The sequence below is a fragment of the Rhinolophus sinicus genome, linkage group LG17 (genome assembly GCF_036562045.2).
Source record: "Rhinolophus sinicus isolate RSC01 linkage group LG17, ASM3656204v1, whole genome shotgun sequence".
In the NCBI taxonomy this organism is placed as follows: Eukaryota; Metazoa; Chordata; class Mammalia; order Chiroptera; family Rhinolophidae; genus Rhinolophus; species Rhinolophus sinicus.
In genome coordinates, this window is record NC_133766.1 from 2,888,490 (window position 1) to 2,907,595 (window position 19,106).

General features: G+C 48.5%; 1 protein-coding gene across 2 annotated transcripts in view; it reads right to left on the reverse strand.

Annotated features, from left to right (window-relative positions):
• The window catches only part of CD247 (CD247 molecule), a 68,906-nt gene extending 49,800 nt beyond the window's left edge, over nucleotides 1-19,106 (reverse strand). The window contains exon 1 of one of the 2 annotated variants that reach the window (XM_019747429.2): nucleotides 18,890-19,106. In XM_019747429.2, coding sequence (XP_019602988.2) covers nucleotides 18,890-18,947 — 58 coding nt within the window. In that variant the 5' untranslated portion in view covers nucleotides 18,948-19,106. The remainder of the gene's footprint in view (nucleotides 1-18,889) is intronic. The other variant, XM_074322347.1, reaches the window with a different exon arrangement.

Sequence of the window (19,106 nt, forward strand, 5' to 3'; positions counted from 1 at the left end):
AGGCATTGGTGATTATCAGAAGACCCTTCGATCAACCGCAGAGGGACATGGCCACTGGTGTTTCCCACGGAGATGCCTCAGGCACTCCATCTGGCACGTCAACTTATCTGTTCAGGCATTTATTCTTTCATGATTTGTAGCAACTGAAAACATTACACAGCTGCCACATGCTTAGCCCCTTCTGGTCCTTTATACACATTATCAGGAATTCTCCCAACTCTTCAAGGTAGGTAGAGTTACCTTCATTCTACAAAGGAGAAGAGTTTCAGAGACGTCTAGTCATTTGACCAGGGTCACAGAGCTACGTAGGGATAAAGACAGAATTTCAATTTCCGTCTGGTCACCGCATAAATCGGTATTCTTTCCATTTCCTGCTGAAACTGACCTCCCTCAATCCCACGGTCTAGACGGAAATGCAGATGGAAGACAGAAGGGGGTACCTGCCAACGTGGACACCCAGTGTCAAGTGGCTGCTTTCCTTGGTTTCCAGCTGTTCCCTTTGGCAAGAGCCATTCCAAAACCCATGCTTGCAGGGCAGCCCTGAGACCATCATTTCAGCTAATACTGGGGGAAGGGATCGCAATGGATCAGTTGTGTGCTGGTCAACTTGAAGCCAGACTAGATTGCCCATCATGGCAGAATCCATCACTGAGTGACTGACCAACAAAAATGCTGCCCCTCCAGGGGTTCTCAACCCGGAGTAAATTTTCCCCATAGGATTTTGGCAACGCCTAAAGACATTTTGGGTGGTCACACCTTAGAGGTGCTATGGGGATCTAGCGAGTAGAGGTCAGAGATGCTGCTAAATTTCCTACAATGCACAGGACTGGCCCCCCCACAGCAAAGAACCATCCAGCCCCAAATATCATAATGCAGAGGCTGAGAAACCCTGCTCCACGCACTCAGGCAGAAGGGATTTGACACAACTGGAGATAATCGATATCAGAAAGAGCAGCTATTATTTCTGGGAAATGTCACTAGGGTTAAACTGTACAAGAGTTGGCTGTGACCACAGCTGTCTACTGCCTGCTGGGCTCGTCAGGGGTCACTGTGTATTTTTTATAGTTTGCCTTATTCAAGAGTGGTTCATGGAATTTACTTAGCCTTTCTTTGGGTTAAAATCAGGAATGGAAAATTTCACCTCGAAGTGGAAAACAAAAAGGACATGAAAAGGTGTGTGTAATAATGAGAGGTCACATGCAGATTTCAGTTGAGTGTGTTCTCTTCTATGAGGCTACTGGCCCCCACTGCACGGCACCCCCCTCTCCCCAGGCCACAGGTGTAGACATGCCCTGCCCACGTGCCACTGCATAGGAGGAGAGCTTGGATTTGGATCCAGAAGAGAGAGTGGAATTCAAATTCCAAGTCTACCATTAACTAATCTTGACAAACACTTAACCTTCTCTATCAGTAAAAGGAGCTATACCTACACTCTGGAAAGGCTCTGGATTTTTTTCACAAAGTGATTGACATAAAAGCACTTGGCAAAGCCACGAGGTGTGATCTGACCACTCACATGAGGACGACCACACACAGGGGGCTTCTCCGTGGGGCATGAGGATTTCTCTGTGTTTGGCTTTCCCCCATGACGGCCACCTCTGTAAGTTTCTCCTGGGTGATACGCTATTTCTTATGCGGCCCTGGAGGAAATACTCTCTATCCCGTGAAATGGAAACGTTGAAACCACATTGCTTTACTCATGACCCACAGAAGATGGTTGCTTCTGAGAGGACAACATCTCCCATGACAACCAGAGGGCTCACGATGGTCACGCAGACAATGTTTACGATGCAGCTTTCCATTTTCCAAGTGACGAGCTCATGACAACACCTGATGCTTCATTGTCCTACAAGAATTCTTGCCACTTCGAGCCAGACTCTTACTGCTCTTTAATTCTCATCTGTTTTTATCTTCCCTTAACAGGATGCTGGATGTTTACTTTCAAAAATCAGCACAATGTCAAGCGTGATAAGAAAATAAAGTTTAAAATAGGAAATGCCAGCCGGCCCGGTGGCTCAGGCGGTTAGAGCTCCGTGCTCCTAATTCCGAAGGCTGCTGGTTCGATTCCCACATGGGCCAGTGGGCTCTCCACCACAAGGTTGCCAGTTCAATTCCTCAAATCCCGCAAGGGATGCTGGGCAGCACCCCCTGCAACAAAAGATTGAACACGGCACCTTGAGCTGAGCTGCCTCCCAGATGGCTCAGTTGGTTGGAGTGCGTCCTCTCAACCACAAGGTTGCCGGTTCGACTCCCGCAAGGGATGGTGGCTGCACCCCCTGCAACTAGCAACGGCAACTGGACCTGGAGCTGAGCTGCGCCCTCCACAGCTAAGACTGAAAGGACAACAACTTGAAGCTGAACTAAGATTGAAAGGACAACAACTTGACTTGGAAGAAAAAAAAAAAGTCCTGGAAATACACACTGTTCCCCAATAAAATCCTGTTCTCCTTCCCCAATAAAATCTTAAAAAAAGAAAAAAGAAAATGCCACTGTTCCGTTATCCCCTGAGCTTCTGGTATGAACGAGAGCTGGACTGTACACATATGTGTGCGGTGAACTGACTTTGATCTGCTGATTGCAAAGCACTGCTAACAATTGCAACACACACAGTTTCTTCTAATTGCCCCCCTGTTGCCTGTAAAGGCTTGTTATGAGGGCAGAATTGTTCCGAGGACGAATGAGCTACGTGTTGTGAGAGAGGTGAGGTCCTGAGAATAGAAAGTTCTATGACGAAACTCTCCATGAACAGAGTAAATCAGAGAATAATCACAAATGCTTTTATCACTCAGGCCAGCCAAATCACATGGGGTTTCCATCTCACGTTAGAGAGAGGGGTATGCCCCTTTGGGGGGGAAGAAGCTCCCTTCCCCCCACACACACAATGTCATTTTTGTCTCAAGTTTGGCACCTGTACTATTCGCTCATTGAAGCCAACCCCCCGCTCCAGCTGTGCGCCTGCCTAAGGAGGGCACCTCGGGTGTCCCCCTGGGGCTGTGGGATGGGAACAGGCAGAGATGCACAGACATTTACAGATGCATAGATGGAAAACCGGGCATAAGAATCTGTGGACGTAGACTTGGACCCACGCTTCTGACTTCCAGTCCCAATGCTCTTAACCAGGGGTTGCCAACTCTGGGCAGCTGCCTGTTTTGTCAATACAGGAATGTCACCACACTCCCCAGTTACCATGGCAGCTTTTGTGCTACATTCGCAGAGCTGGGTCATTTGGAAAGGGACCACATGGCCTACAAGGACTAAGATGTCTACTCTCTGATCCTTTGGAGAAAATGTTTGCCAACCACTGTTAACGACTGGATTTCACTCGAGGAAGACCCGTGGTCAGTACTTGAGGCATCTGAGGAGCACAGAAATGAATACTGGGGGCCTTGACTCAAGAGCCTTTCCGCTGGAAAAGCAGAGTGTGACTATGTGAAAAGTTAATTAGTCAGACAAGAGCTGGGTGGCGAGGGGACTCAGCAGTCCATGACAGGACCACGCGGGGATGGGAGGAGTGGGTCCAGGTCAAGCCCTCAGTGCTGACCACCAAGCCCAACCCTTTCTGTGCATTGCTGAGTTTGTCCCTCACAAACCCCTCTGAGGTAGAGGTCATGACCCATGTTAAACAGATGGAGAGCCCCAGATCCAGGGAGCCTCTATCTGCCCCCAAGGACACACAGCTAGAAAGTCCACACAACCCAGTACATGTGACTCCAGAACCCACATTCTCACTGTCCGCCGAGAAGGGCAGACGCCGAATGCCTCGGGAGCTCAGTGAAGGGAGGGACTCTTCGGGGTGGGGTGGGCTGCAAAGGCGTTCACGCAGAGGTGGGGTCTGAGCGGCGCCGAGAACGATGGAGAGAGTGTGAGGGAAGACCCTGTTACGCCTCAGTCATGACCAGCCAGCCCTGGAGAGGGCACTGGCCAGAGGAAGCTCTTTCCTAGGACTCACCGCCACCAGGCCCGTTCAGAACATCCAGTCAATGTTTACAAGCAGCCCCTCCGTCCCCACACCTCAGAGGTGGGACCCGAGCCACTGCACGTGGTGCTGGCAGGACATGCTGACTGCAGGTGGCTTGGCGGTGGTCCCCGTGCTCATGGGAGAGGGCCCAAGGCAGTGCATGTTAGAGCCTTTGGGGGAGGCACGTGCCCCGTCAGGGGCACCCTCATCACCCAGAGAAGGCCCAGCTCTGGCCTCAGCACCCAGCTCCAGAGCCTCGTCCTCTGAAAGCCCATCTTCCTGCAGGGGAGCCCATCGTTCTACTGGGGCTCAGCACAGTGAGGACCCTGGGGAGGACAGGCCTCAGGGACCCTGGGTCCAAACTGGGCTGCTCCACTTACTAGCACCAGGTCCTGAGACAAGTGTCTCAGGCGCTCAGAGCTCAGGCTGTGTCACCCATCGACTGGAGTAGTAACGCTGGCCTCGCTGCATGTCCTAAGAGTCAAGGAGCTGTGAGATGGGACCCTGTGTGGACACACCAGGCTTAGGCACGTGATTAGAGTCATTGGCGATGCAAGTTAAAGGGATTAGGTTGGTGCAAAAGTAATGGTGGTTTAAAAGGTTAAAGAGAATTGCAAAAACCACAATAACTTTCGCACCAACCTAATAAATGGAAGGCTGGCAACAGAAGAAGGAATCTGGAATGAAGTGGCTTCCGATTTAGGATGTGGGTACTTTCTCCCGAATCAGCCGAGGAAATGGGCTCCTTGGTACAGATGGACATGAATCTCACAGAGTGGCCTTTTCCCGTAAGGGAGGGGCCCATGGTCCAGGAAGTGGACAAAAGCAGTGGTACTTCTGGGCACACACTCTCCTCTCACAACCTCCCTCGCCCACGGGCCAGAACTCACCTGGGTGAGCAGGGCAATCACGGGAATTATATTCTTTCCCATGAATATCCTTTTAATACATCTTCCTGTCCCTTCCTTGCCTCCTACCAGTAATTCTCTCTCTCTCTCTCTCTCTCTCTCTCTCTCTCTCTCTCTCTCTCTCTCTCTCTCTCACATACACACACACACACACACACACACACACACACACACACACAATCCTGCAACGGCAGAGACAAAATCAAGGGCATCTCATCCCGGCCTACACACCTGTTTTGTAAACAAGGAGGTCTCAGTAGAACTAAAACTTATTCTTAACTAAAACACACTCACACAGTCTTTCTCTGCAAGTCTGGGCTGGACCCTAATCCAGTCTCTCAAAAGCTCACTGACTCCAGAAAGCAGCAAAGGGAAACGGCCAATTCCTCATGCCTCTTCCCGAGGAGCACACATTTGAAGCATTTCTTGACTCAGAGCTGACCTGGAACCAGCCCACCTCACAGCTGGGGCCCCTGGCAGCTGTGACCTGGAAACACGACTTTGTTCTCCCCTCACCAGCCAGGAAGACCTGCAGAGGCCACAGCTGCACCTTGGCCTCTCCTGCAGGGGCCCTCTGCCAGGGCAGACCACTGCTGTGTCAGTTGGAGCAGAGGAAAGGTGGGGGGTGGGGGGTTCTGGAGCAGGAGGAAGGACCATCTAAAAGCCAGAACAAACCCTGCCGCTCGAGTTACCATTCAGACTCATTTCGAGATTGCAGAATGTGCTGGCGATGTTTTTCTAAAGGGTAACCCCGGTGTTCCCGAGCTGGGAGGCACCTCCCTTCTGACATATTTATTCCATCTTCTGCAAGTACGGAGGGGACAGAGCTGGCTCAGCAGCCCCACAGTCTGATGCCAACCATTTCAGCAGAGGTTTGATCAACACCCAGGCTGGAGATGAGTGTTTCTGTTTTCAGCTGGCAGTGTCCTCCCCTTAGTGACACCGAGTGGCAAAGAGCCCTGTCTGTGTACTTATGGTAACACGCCTCTGCCCTTTCCTCACTCAGCCACATCGTGGGCTCTGGCGATCAGTGTTCAAAACAAACAAACTGAGCCATCCTGGAAGCCACGTTACCAGAGGGCCTTAGGAGAAGTATACTCTTAGGTAGGAAAGAAACTGTTGACTCAAATCATGATTTCTGCGAGGGACTTGTTCCATGATGGCAGGACACTTTCGCAGTCTCTCTGTACTTCTGGGGGGCCGTGTTTGAAAGGGTGTCTTAGTTGGGGCTCTTCCAGAAGCGGACCCTGAGACAGACAGAGCTGGGAGTGCGGGCCCTTTCTGTGGAAGACGACCCCAGGAAGCCTGGCTGGGTGACACACATTGAATTGTGTCCCCTAAGAAGACGCTGAAGTCCTGCCTCTGTACCTGGGAAGGTGACCTGATTGGGAAATAGGGTGTTTGCAGACGATTGAGTTCAGATGAGGTCATCGGGGGGCCCCAATCCCATATGACTGTGCCTTTATAAAAAGGGGGAGCTTGGGCACAGAGTCGGACATGCACACAGGGAGAAGGCCATGTGAAAGCGAAGTCAGGGGGGGGCTAATGCACCAACAAGCCAAAGCGTGATGAAAACTGCCAGCAAACCACCGGAAGCCGGGAGAGAGGCCCCTCCTCTTTGGATGAAATCCTACCATCCGGTATTTTCCTCATGGTGCAACCGTCACGTCCCTGCTCCATCTCCCTAGACCCCCTCTTAGAGCTTTTTCTGTCCTGAGCTACTCAAGATAGTCTTCGTCAAGCTTTTCCTTCTCCAACTATATTCCGCAGGCCACGTACTAGATGTTCCCTGAGAAAACAAGTGCCAAGTGGGCTCGAGTCAAATTGCACGGCACTGTAACAGAGGCTCTGAGAAGCTGCAGCCAAACGAGAAACAAAACCCTTCTGAAGTTTGCCTTCACCGGTGTTTCCAAAATGTCCTCCCCCTGTTTTTGCGGGACCGTCTTCCCATCTAGCAGAACAGTTTGGGGACCAGTGCCTTTGTTATCCACTGCAGTGGACAAGTCCTTCGAGAGTCAGCTCTTTGGGACAAGGAAAGGGGGCCTCACAAGGGCAGCTGGCCCACGGAAGGTCAGGACCAGGCCTGGAGGAGAGGAGGGCTTCACGTTGGGTACCAAGGGCCATGGGTGGGAGGTGCCCCCTGGCTCTCCATCCCAGAAACATCCTGAGGGTGGGGAGTGAGGTTCCAGGAATGGGGGTGGGGGCTCCCAAGAGCCCTAGCTGGTGTTTCCTGGTTTCCTGAGGTGGGACACTCTATTCCTACCTCCAGATCTGCCCTTTTCCAAACCCCTCCTCCATGTGGCAAACAAACCTCAACCCCTCCCTCAAAGTTCATGACCAATGTCAGGCTCCGATACCCCACTCAGAAGCAATGTGGTTCCGGGTGGAGGCCACGCTGCCTGAGGTCAAAGCCCAGCTCTGGTTCATGCTGGCCGTGTACCTCCGGACCTCAGTTCCCCATCTGCAAAATGGGGACACCCATGAAAGCGCCGCAGGATGAGTTGACCTAACACATGTAAACAATACACAGAACAGGCTCATCTCAACAGTGTTAACTGTTGCTATAGCTTGACTCATTGGCCCAGACCCGTCAGACCTATCCATCAGCCCTGGAAATGTGCGTTCTCTGAGCACAGCACCTGGGCTTTAGCACAACGTAGCACCTGCCATGGAACAGAGCTTACTCAGAAAATACATTTAGGATGACGGAAGGCATGGTGAGGCCCTGACTTTTATTTCTATCTCTGATAATATTTCTGACAATGACATACACTGTTAAAACATACTCTCTTCACTAATAGGAAAATTCCTTGATTTTTCTCTCACTGGTTTTAGTCTTCTCTCCCCAACTAGATTAACTTAATAGGTGCCCTGTCACGGTCAGAGGAGAGTTTAGCTGCCAGGGCCTTGGATCAGTGGGTCACCGTCCTTGTGGTCACCAAGTTCCTGGACAGTCTCAGCAGACAAGTCAGAGATGCCATGGATATATCTGCACAAAGGCATTTATCTTTTCTTTCAAGTCATGAACGAGATGCCAGGCAGGGGAGTCGGGACCCGAGGCAGAATTGCATCAGAGAAAGACCTTAAAAGAAAATTATTCCAAATCCTGGGGGGTCACTCCTGCCCACTCTTGGGATGTCTTTCACCTGTGAACAACAGCCAGGAAGAACAGGGCATGTCTCTCTTCAAGAGAATGACCCATGATTGTCCGTTCTACGAAAATCCAATAAAGTGAAAATTCACACTCATTTGGGGAATGAGGAAAAATAGTGAAATTTGAAAATGAGCCCTTGCGTTAACAACACTCATTTAAGTATATTTTCTGCTCCGCCACTCTCAGGGCCTCATGGCGATCTAAGCTAACATGGCCCAGCTCCCCAAGCAATCTGTGGCTGCCATTCCAATGTGAGGTCACACACCTGACACCCAAGTGGCCAGCCAGGAAGCAGCACTCACATAGGGCGACCTGTTGGCCAGAGGACAGAGGGCTGCGGCAAGAATCAAAAGTCCTGGGGTCAGGTGTGACTCTGTCATTGGCTTGCTATGTAACATGTGGCCAGTTGATTAATTTCTTGGACCATAATTTCATCCCTGGTAAAATCCGGAGTGGGAACTTGAAGGTGTTTGTCCTTTACAGGTCAAACCTTCTGTGATTCTGTCATATCAGGCCAGCCCTGTTTTGATCAGAGAAAAATCTCCCCAGAAAGGCTCCGTGTACTGTTCTTGTCACTGAATGTAACATTCCCTGGCAGCACCCCTAGCCCCCAGCCCAACCTAATCACATCACCACAAGCCACTCTGATTACAAGATAGTTAACACTACCTGAGAGGTGTATTCCTGACGGCTTTGCAAGATTCAACTTAATTTCTCATAGGAATAAATGTGAAATAAGAATAACATTATTTTAAATAGTGCACATAAATGGGGACTTTATTTATTTATTTTGGGGGATGGCATTTGCCTACTTCAACATCCCACTAAATGTGACTTGTATATTTCCCCTGAAAGGATTTTAAAAAAACAAACAAAAAGAACAAAACAAAAAAAAAGCCTTCAAAGAGAAGGAATGGAGGTGACGGGAGAGAGAGGTGATGGCATGGGGTCCGATTTGATGGGTTGGAAGAAGCTCTGCAGTGATGGCATCCAGGACCTTCGAGAGGACCCAGCCACACAATACCATCTTCCTTGTACTGAATTTGTTCACTCTGTACTGAATTTGAGGCAATGGCCAACGTGGAGGTTATCTTTCTTTCTTTCTCTTTCTTTCTTTCTTTCTCTTTCTTCTTTTTAATTGAAATCACTCCAGGCTTGAATGCTAGAAAATGTCCAAACCCCAATGTTAAAATAGTCAAATCCTCTCTTCATCCCTCAGCACAGAGGAGCCATTTTGTGCTCTTCAAAATGGCTGACGGGTATTTTCTGAGGAATTTATGGTCTGAAACCAAACCAGGAATTAGGTCAGCTTCAAGTCTGAGACATTGTGTTTAGAGCCATAGCTAGAAACTAGCAGATGTGGGGGTTGTTTTTCTCCCCGAACCAACAAAATAAAAAAATGGCCATGAAAATCAAAAACTAAATGTTCCTTTCCACGTCCATCCCACTAGTCCCTCTGGATGGCAAGAATTTATGATTGATTATAACTTTATTCACATTCCACTTCTGGTTTCCAAGTAGCTCCCTCTCCAAGAAGAAATTACAAAGCTTTGAAAATTACAGACACCCCTCTCCTCGCCCCAAAGAGCTATTCCTGATGAGCTACCCTGTTGAAATGGAAGGAATTTGCTTTGTAGCAGCCTCCCTCCTGCAATTGTGGATGGGAACATTTAACAATACCGTATTTGCAACGGGCAGGTAAGAGCTAGCCAGGTTTTTGAAGGGGATTTCATAGGCCAGGTCAGCAGGGAGATGGATGGGTGAGCAGCAGTGAGTACAATTATTTGACTTCCCGAGCTGTTCTTTTGAAGCCTCAACACTTAATAGAAAGAAAAAGAATAATCCTCTTTGCCAACCTTTTGTAGCTCAAACGTTATTGTTCCCACCGAAATCCAAAGAGAACGGACAAGATTCATTTTGTCCAGAAAGCATTTGTGTATTTTATATATGTCTGGGCTTTGAAATGCTGATAGCGAAGTGACAGAAAAGACAAAGATTTCTCTCTAATCTGAGCAAATCAAAGGGCGCATTTCTGAAGCTCTCTAACCTAACTCAAAACACTCCTGGGTGGTCTCTCCTGGTAGGCGCCTCCTTTGCAACTGAACTCAGCATGGAAATTAGCACAGGCTCAGAAAAGGTAAAAATTAGACCCGATCAGAAAGAAGCAAGCCTGTAGGCAAATCAATACATTTTCATAAAAACCGGAGAACACGACTTATGGGGCCTGGGAATTAGATCAGGGCCTTTACTTGTAGGCTCTCAACAACGTGACGTCCATCTCCGAGACACTGGCCTGGTCAGTGGGCTGGTTTGACTTGGGGCCCATGAGAGGTGCTTGGTCAATATTTACTCACTGAGAAGTGCGGTGGCTGACCAGATGATTTGAATAACCAAATATTAGAAATAACTCTCCATCTGGCCAAACCAACTCTCAATGACCAAAGTGGGTTACCAGGAACCACGTTATTGAATTGCTTGTCAATCTATTCCGAGGGCAGAAAGAAAGAAAAGCATCAAATGCATTTTGACTATGTTAGTCAAAAGTCACAGAATGGCCACGGTGGGGACAACCGGTAAGAATTTGGGGGAACTGGTAACATTTTCTGCTGATGGGTAAGTGCTCCTGAAACTACGTGTGTGCTGGGCCTCCACCATGAGAAGGGCTCACCATAGAGAACTAACCATGTTGGGTTTTCAGCCCTGAATTCTGATAACTACAATTTTCCACCTTCTTTTGACACTTAACTCTGGTAATTATGTCAACAGTGAGTCCGGGAGAGCCCCACACAGCTGGGCTTGAATTTAGGGGTAGACAGAGTTTCCACAGGTGGGGTTGGGGACAGAGTCAGGTTCTAAGGGGAGGGAACTGGGAGGAAGAAAGGCGCAAAGGACGGGGAGGACACCAGGCTTACTTGGGAGATGGGAGAGCTCTGAAGGGATTCGGGCCACACCAACCCAAGAAGTCTGTATCTATGAAGATGCTCTCAGGATCCTAGTGATTCTGCTTTGCACAGAAGTTTTCTTGTCTCCCTTCTGCACAGAATCCCTGGGATGTGCCCCGTGGCATCTCAGCCCCACTGCTCACCTACCCAGATTGCCAGCTCTGAGCCCACGTAACGTGTGCCCTTCCTTCTTTCTACAGAGCTGCCCTGCTGCCACCAGCCTCCTCTCAACACACACACATACCACTCACCGGTGCACATAAAAACACATATCTGCAGGTGCTAGACGCACCCGTCTAGCACACCAATGCATGTGCAGCTGGAACAAGCAGATCACAAACACACAGCATCACACACGCTGGCACATGCACACCAGGGCACAGACACCGGCATCTCTCCCGGCGCACATGGGTGAACACACATGGACACGCATGTTTGCCTGCTCCCACCCTGAGCTGTAACCTCCAGGACCGGGCTGGGCATAGGGTAGCCCCATGATGGCGTCCCCTGCAGGGCTTGGCTGCTTTCTCTCTGGAGCACTCGCTCCGGCCAGTCTGCCTCCTGTGGCAACAGGTTGCAACCTCCCCCTCTGCACCCTTAGGCTGTCTGTTCTGTTCTTTCCTCTAGAACACTTCTTGTCTCCAATTCCACCATCACTCCCAGCCCACACGTTGAAAGGGCAGTTCTGTCTCAGGGCAGTCATTCACATTATGTCTTAGAGCCAGTACAGTGAAGGACGTGTGAAAGGCAGGAACATGCAGTTGACTTTCTAGTATCAACAGCAATCGAGAGAAGGAGGGATTTGTTTTATCCTAAACGGTGTGTAGGTTTGCATTGCAAGCCGTCCGCCCCAGCCCCCAGGTTCGGCAAAAGCAATGCACCTTGAGGTCAGCGCCCCACCGACGTCCTGCTAAATCTCCTGAATGTCTCCTTGCTCCAAGCCTCCTCCAGACAGCTCCAGAGGGACCACACTACGTCCCAGATACTCCTCGGCATATTTGGCTCTTCAAGGCTCCCTGTATTTCACTCAGCATCATATTTGTTATGTCGGTTGCTTTGCCCCAGTCAGCAGTTTGTACACCTGAGCTCCACCCAGGCAGACGCAAGTGGACCCAAGGCTGAAATCTGACATAAATAATTGAGAATTGATTGTAGACATTTGTCCATCAAAGGCAATTCGCCCACTCCTCGAGGATTTCGTACAAAAACAATCCCAGCTCAGAGTTGGTGTGTGTCGGTGTGTTATTCTTTTAGTAAACTCCACACGTAAAAAACCTTACACGCCGTATGAAAACATTCTCATCAAGCAGGTCAACTATAGTCTATTATTTAGGATCAAAGCTTCTGAAATACAATTTAATTTAGTTTTGAGTTACACGATTTATTTCCACCCATGTGTAAGATGGTGGTGGGGTACCTGCACACATGGAAATGGGGTGAATTGCGAACTGAGGCCCAAGCCTCCCCAGGAAAGCTCCAAAATAGATATATTCATTAAAAGCAAAACAGAAAATATAGATGTTGCCAGATTTCGGGGAAATGTGAGCCAGAGCAAAACGTAATTCTGTATCAACAATCAAATATTCCATACACCACAGAAATTTTTACATTAAATAAGGATATTCGGCATCAAAATAATTATTTCTTACTTTAAACATTGAGAGGAAAGTAGCGATACATGCTTACTAAGGGGAATACCTTCAAAGGTCTGCTGCAGAATTCAGTCATCAATGTTGAAAGTGGATGAAGACCTGGGAGAGGTCTGCAGAGAAGATTCGAGAACGTGTACCCTGAATGAAGGGTTGGAGAAAGTGGGTCTGGGGCTGGTTCTTCTCGTAGGGAAGTCATCGAACCTTAGAGGATCATTTTCTTCATTTATAAAAAGAGAATCCTACGACTTTTCTGCTCCTCGCCACAGGACAGTTACGAGGACCAAACAAGCGAAGGTGTTGGTAGCATTTTGCAAACAGAAAAGGATGGCGGTGCTAAGAGAACGGCGGTGGGGGCTGGGCAAGGATCCTGCCTGTCCTTGTTCTAGTGCTTTCTATTTATTTTTTCCCCTTTGAGCCTGAAAATTAGTTGCTGAGCAGCACAAATCAGAAGAGGCAAGCAACGTGGACAGGGCACGCTGCTAACGTTGCCACCACTGCCATTTGGTTGCTTCAGATCACAATTTACTTTCTCCCCAAGTCAGATCTCACCCAACCAAGTTCTTGTGTGGCCCCAATAAATCTGCAGCTTAAGGAATAAGCCAGAAAAGGTTAGATTTCATCCTTGGAGTTTTCCCCACACAGGCTCCCACTAGAGAGTTAAAACTATTGTGAGAAGGCAGAAATCCAGGTTAAGAACATGTTGGGGGCTGCAGGAAAGAATGAGGCGTAGGTTCCTTATTCGTGAGCTAGGTAACTCAATGTCCTTAAAAATTTTTAATTTCAAGACCACCTGCAATCCGTTGGGTAGCAGAAAGGGATGCTCAACCCTCTCCTTTCTCATCTCACCGATGAGAAAACCAAAGCCCAGAGAGAGATTTCTGCCCAAGTTGACACTGCAATTTAGTGACAAAGAAAAAGAAAGCAAGTGAGTACCAGTGTTTCCGCTTTATTGCACTGGGAAAGCAATGGTCTTTCTCTTTTGCAGGTTGGGAAACTGAGGCCCACATGATAATGGCTGCTGCTTTTCGAGCACCTTGTGTGTGTAGGCACTTCCAAGAGTACCCTGTACCCCACAACACTCTGCCTGAGGTAGATGTTATTACCGCCATCTTACAGAGGAAGACAGAGACTCTGAAGGTGGGCAACTCGCCGACGGTGAAGGCTGGGGAGGAACCAGACCCTGGACCCAGGTCTTTCCGGTTCCATGGCCGCCTTTCTCCCCCCACCATGTTGCCTGCGCCAGAGAAGACAGAAACACGTGCAGAGGGTGGCAGCAATTTAGAAAAAAAGTCTTTCCTCCATGGGATTGTTTTCCACAGACCTCAAATAAAGTACCTTGTAAAATGTTCTTTCCTTTAACCTTTTCTTTTCATTGTCAGTCCTGGAGAAATTAGCCCAAGGAAGTACTCGCAAAGAAATTTTTAAAAGCTACACATGTAAAGATTTTCTTGCAGGATTAGCTATAATACCAAAAATTAGAAACAGCCCAAGTGTCCAACAATAAGGAAATAGTGACGAAAACAGGATGCATAAACTATGGAGGTTTACATAAGCAGTGAAAAGCAATCATGAAGGCTAAGCATGAAAATAAAGTCAGAATATTGGGGAGAAAAGCACATGAAACCGTTTTTATAATAGCAACTATATAAAGACATGTACATACTTGTTAAAAATACTGGAATGGAACATAAAAAAGAAGTGAAAGTGAAAAGTTATTGGGCTAGCTTGGTAAGATCATGGGCTTTAAAAAATTTATAACTTCCTTTTATGATTTTATGGTTTTTTTGTTAAAATAGAGGAGGGGAGAAAGCAATCGCTACGTGGAACATTGATGTAGTAACCTAGACCAAACTGAACAATAATGGTTAGATATCCTGCCTTTGTTTTTCTTTCCATATTTTGAGGCAATTGAGCAATTGGATACAATTGGATCATATGATATATGTTATAATCCACAAGCTCTTACTTTTTTCCTTGGTGCCTTTCATTAGTTTATTCGTTCATTAGTTAACAATCTCCAACGGTGATAGCCTTCTCTATTTTTTGTTTTTCCCTAGTGTTAAAGCTAAGTCAGAAAAATGAACGTCTTTCTTTGTTTATTTTTGAAATATAGTATTTGTTGAATCATAAGAAATGACCATATTTGTAGGCCCAAAACAAATGAATATTGGAAATTCCATATGATCCGGAAGCAGAAAATTTTAACAATGGTGAGATGTACCTTAAACTAGCCTTGTAATAATTTTGAATCATTCCCTTCACTCCAATGGCTCTGTCCCCTCCACCAGTTTAAGTACTCTCTCTGTCTCTGTCTCTGTCTCTCTCTCTCAAGTACTTTGTTTAATACTAAGTTCTTTAGAGGAAAGGTCCAAATAATGCCATTCCAAAATACCCCTCACCAGATAAACCATTAAAATTAACGTAATCACATGGAAATGTCTAGATTTTTATATATATATAAAAAAAGCTTTTTTTATATATAAAAGCTTCACCCAGCTTTTATATATAATAAATATTTGACAAATATTTATTGTGCATGGACCCTGTTCTAGGTGCTAAGTGCTGGGACATATATACGAGCAACTCTGAGGCCTCTTTTCCCTCAGGGAGCAGAGACGTGGCTTTTAGGCTGAAAGGAATGGTTGGGTAAGTGCAGTAACTGAACTGATCCTTTTGTTTCAACTAACAGGTCAAACAACTGGTTTGATTATTTTTTAACCCAATTGTCTGAAAGTGTGCTGAAATTGAGTAAATCTACCATCACGTTAGAGTTAACAAGAACTTGGCTTGGCCCAAGCAGAGAAGAAATTTATTTTGAGCTGGCCCTGCTATTTATCTAATCAATTAGCTGATGCCCAGGTAAATAGACTCAGGAGAACAAGGATGCCTGAAGTGTGTGCTTGTGTGGACAATTCTCACGCAAGGCAATTCCCAGAGGGCCCGAACCTTCAAAATAAGACACGGACGCAATGCCCGGGGACTCTCAAAAGGAAAAGTGAACATCCAGTAGCAACTAAATATAGTTTTTTAAGGACAAAGGCAAACAAGAAAATGATTTTAAGGGAACTACCTCCGTGGTCATTCACCTAAACAAGAGCTTCTCAGGACTGTTTCTGGGGGACGCGTCACAAAGCAGATGCAGTCTCCAGGCCAGCAAGTCAAAAATACCAAGGCAGAAAGTTAAGTAGGTCACCTGTGTGAGGAAAGCCAGGTGACTGGAAGTCGAAATAAACCCCTGGTGAAAACACCATCGATAAAACACTCGTCTTGGCATCGCTTACAAGCCTCCCTCAAGTCCAGCTCCAAGCAGATTAAGCAAAGATCTGGTGTTCAAGATGCCTGCACTTCAACAGCCGGGCACTGCACCCCCACACCGGCCACCACCTCAAAATCTGGGGGCCACCCTGACCAATGACGACCAAGCGGCCTTTGTCTCTCACTTCCTCCCCTTAGCTACTTACGTTCTCATTTTTCAGACATGGTTTCACTTTGGGGGTCATCATCCCCTACAGAATCCATGTCTGGACAAAGTAAAAATGATGGCTGTAATGCTCATCCTGAGACCCACCGAAGAAGCTTTGGCCCTTAATCACGATTGAGGCTCAGGCTAGGATGGGTCCCGCCACGTTCCTGGGGTGTTACAGGTATACTCGGAAATCCACAGAAAGAGAGTTAGATTTCAACAGATGGAGAAGACACCCTGGGCTGTTTTACAACACAATCGAGAGCAAACTAGCAATCCCAACCATGGGTTTCCATGTCCTGTGCCTGGGTTCTGAGAACAAGGAACCAGGCCACGAAGTAACAGCAGTGATCATTAATACAACTAACACCTGCTGGCTATCTATTATATATCAGGCTCGTTACATCATTTCTCATTTTCACAAGTCTGCAATGAAGGTTATCCTTACTCTAGAAGTGAGGAAACAGGCCCAGAGAGGTTAAGTAACTCGCCTAAGGTTGCACAGCTAGGAAAGTGGCAGCAAAGTGATTGGCCTGATTCTTCCCACCACATCCAGCTTCCTCCCTAAAGCAGAACTGCCCACTAGCCTGGGAGCCTGTGTTTCCTGAGGCGTTGTGTCCGAGCTGCATCTCCTCACTGGACAAAGGCCCAAGGCCACACAAACCACTGGGTGTGCCGTCGGCCACTGTGAGACAGGGATTAGAGGCACCAAGTGTCTGAGGGCGCTGCAGGCAAAAGTGTGCGCATGCCACTAGGCATGCCATCTTAGTCTCTTCCAGCCTCAGACCTGGTGATGGTGACCTCCTCGACACTCACCCAGGGAGACCTCATGTAGACAGATAGATGAGGTCATTATTTGCTTTGATCTTAATGAGATGGGCATTTCTAAGGAAATGCAAATGGACAAGTCTTAGGAAAAAGTAGATGTTTTCCAAGTGCTGGGAGGATGGGCAACCTCACTGTTCAAGAAAAGAGAGAAGACCTCAGCTCAAACTGCATCAGCAGCCTCTCCTCCAGGAGAGAAGGTAGAAATGTCTTCTCAGGCAGCACAGCCGCCATTTGCCTCCCTCGGTGAGAAAGGCTCCTGTGCGTCTCCCTGCACCTCCCCTCAGCGGGTCTAGGACACTTTGAAAAACTTTTGTGTCAGAGCCGTATCTAAAAATGGCTGAAACTTCAGTCTCCACACCGGCCAAGCGGCATTCACTGAAAGATGAATCTAAAGGTTTCTCCTGCTGGCTGTGTGCGGAAAAGGAGGATGGCCCCCCACCTGTCTGCTGGGTGGGGTTTTGTTTTCTGTTCTTGATGACCACCAGCAGCTAAGCAGCATCACGGTTTCCATGCGGACCCCATGGCCCCTACCTTGGCCCTAGTGGACCCGTGAGGAAACCCCACAGGGTGAATTAGCCATCTCCCAAGTGCAGTCTCCCACACCTGGAGCCTGGGCTCTGAACACATTGCCACCAGCTGTCCCCTCCAAACTACTGAATTCACAGGCTGTTCTGCTGTCATGGGTCCTCTTGTGCCCTGCACACAAGGATGGGCTGCTTCGGGCTCGCGTTGGTGGCCTCACCCCACAGCGCCGTGTGACTCATACCCAGCAGGGCCTTTCTGAGAAGAGAGCTGTGATCTCACAGAAAACCCCACAATCACTTAGTCCTCGAAGCCTCCAAAGCTGTAGGCCAGGGCTGTGCCGGGTCCCCTGGCAGGAACGGAAGTGCCAGTGGCCTCTCTTGCCCTGCCACCATTGTCGCTAAACACCGTCCCCCACTGCAGCGAGCTGTAAAGTGGAGGAAGGACATTCGTGACAACCCTCCCTGTTCCTTTAGATTCAAACACAGCTTGTCCTTGTAAGAAATGCATGAGACCCGTCCCCTGAGACAGTCCATTTTGTCTTCTCACTTCTTCTCATTATCTGGGCTAGAAAACATGGTGGGAGGGAAAGAATTCTAGAAAAGCCTCATCCCCGAGAACTGGAATGAGGTTAAAAGTAACCTCTCTGGTTGGTTGGTGACCATTCACGGTAGTTACTTAACAAGTCACATCCTCTTATCTGTCCCCTGTGTTCTGTCAGCATCTTAGGCTTTTGGCCTCCGATAGAGAGCTGCCTATATGGGATGATGGGGGATGAGCGTCCGAGCCTGGGATAGGTGTGTCGTATGGCAGCACTTGACTGTGGGGTACAGGGGCGGCCATGACAGAGCTGAGCCTAAACATGGACCCCCCGGAAAGCCCTTTGTCCCTGGCCCATTGAGGTGTTTCAACTCAGCCAGGGCCACGGCCACGACCTTGCCTGACTGTCGAGTGAAATATTCTTTGTTGGCAAAGGAAGAAGGAAAGGGGCCGAGTGTCAGAGCCAGCAAGGGAGTGAACGAAGATGCAGTGACTATAAAAATGTCACAGCACAAAGCACAGCAGGGCTGACCTTTTCTGATCCCGCCTAGCTTCTGTTAATACCCTCTCCCGTTCTCCACACTGGGCCTGCCTCAGTTGCTCATGTGCTTCCTTCGTCCACGTCCTCCCCCTCCAGGGACTTTTCTCTCTCCTTTGATCACTGGGAAAATCCATACTTTGGGCAGGTGTGTTTTCAAGCTGCTGCCTCTGAACCAATGCCCAACGTGCTGTAACGCGGCCCACGGCAGCATCGAGCTGGACCCCTAGCACCACCACCGCCACCACCGCTCAGCTGCCCTTGATTTTGGAAGACAGGACTCGGAGGAGATACCAGCTCCTCCACCCCGCCACTGTCCCCCGCCACCCCCACAGGCACAAAGAGTTTCTAAAAGTTCCTTGCCATCGACACGTCTGGCCTTACCTGTAACTGAGATGTGCGCCTGCAGGATGGCAACAATAAGGAACACTTTCCACTTCATGGCGTCCTTCCCCCAGGATGCGGCAGGGAGGCAGAGGCTATGGCAGCCGTGGCTGGGACAAGCCGAGCAGAGAAGCCTGCTGGCTTTGTTCTGTGTTGCCTCCTCAGGAAGTGGGGACTCTGGGGCTTTGAGAACGCAGGTCCCTGCCAGCAGGGCCAA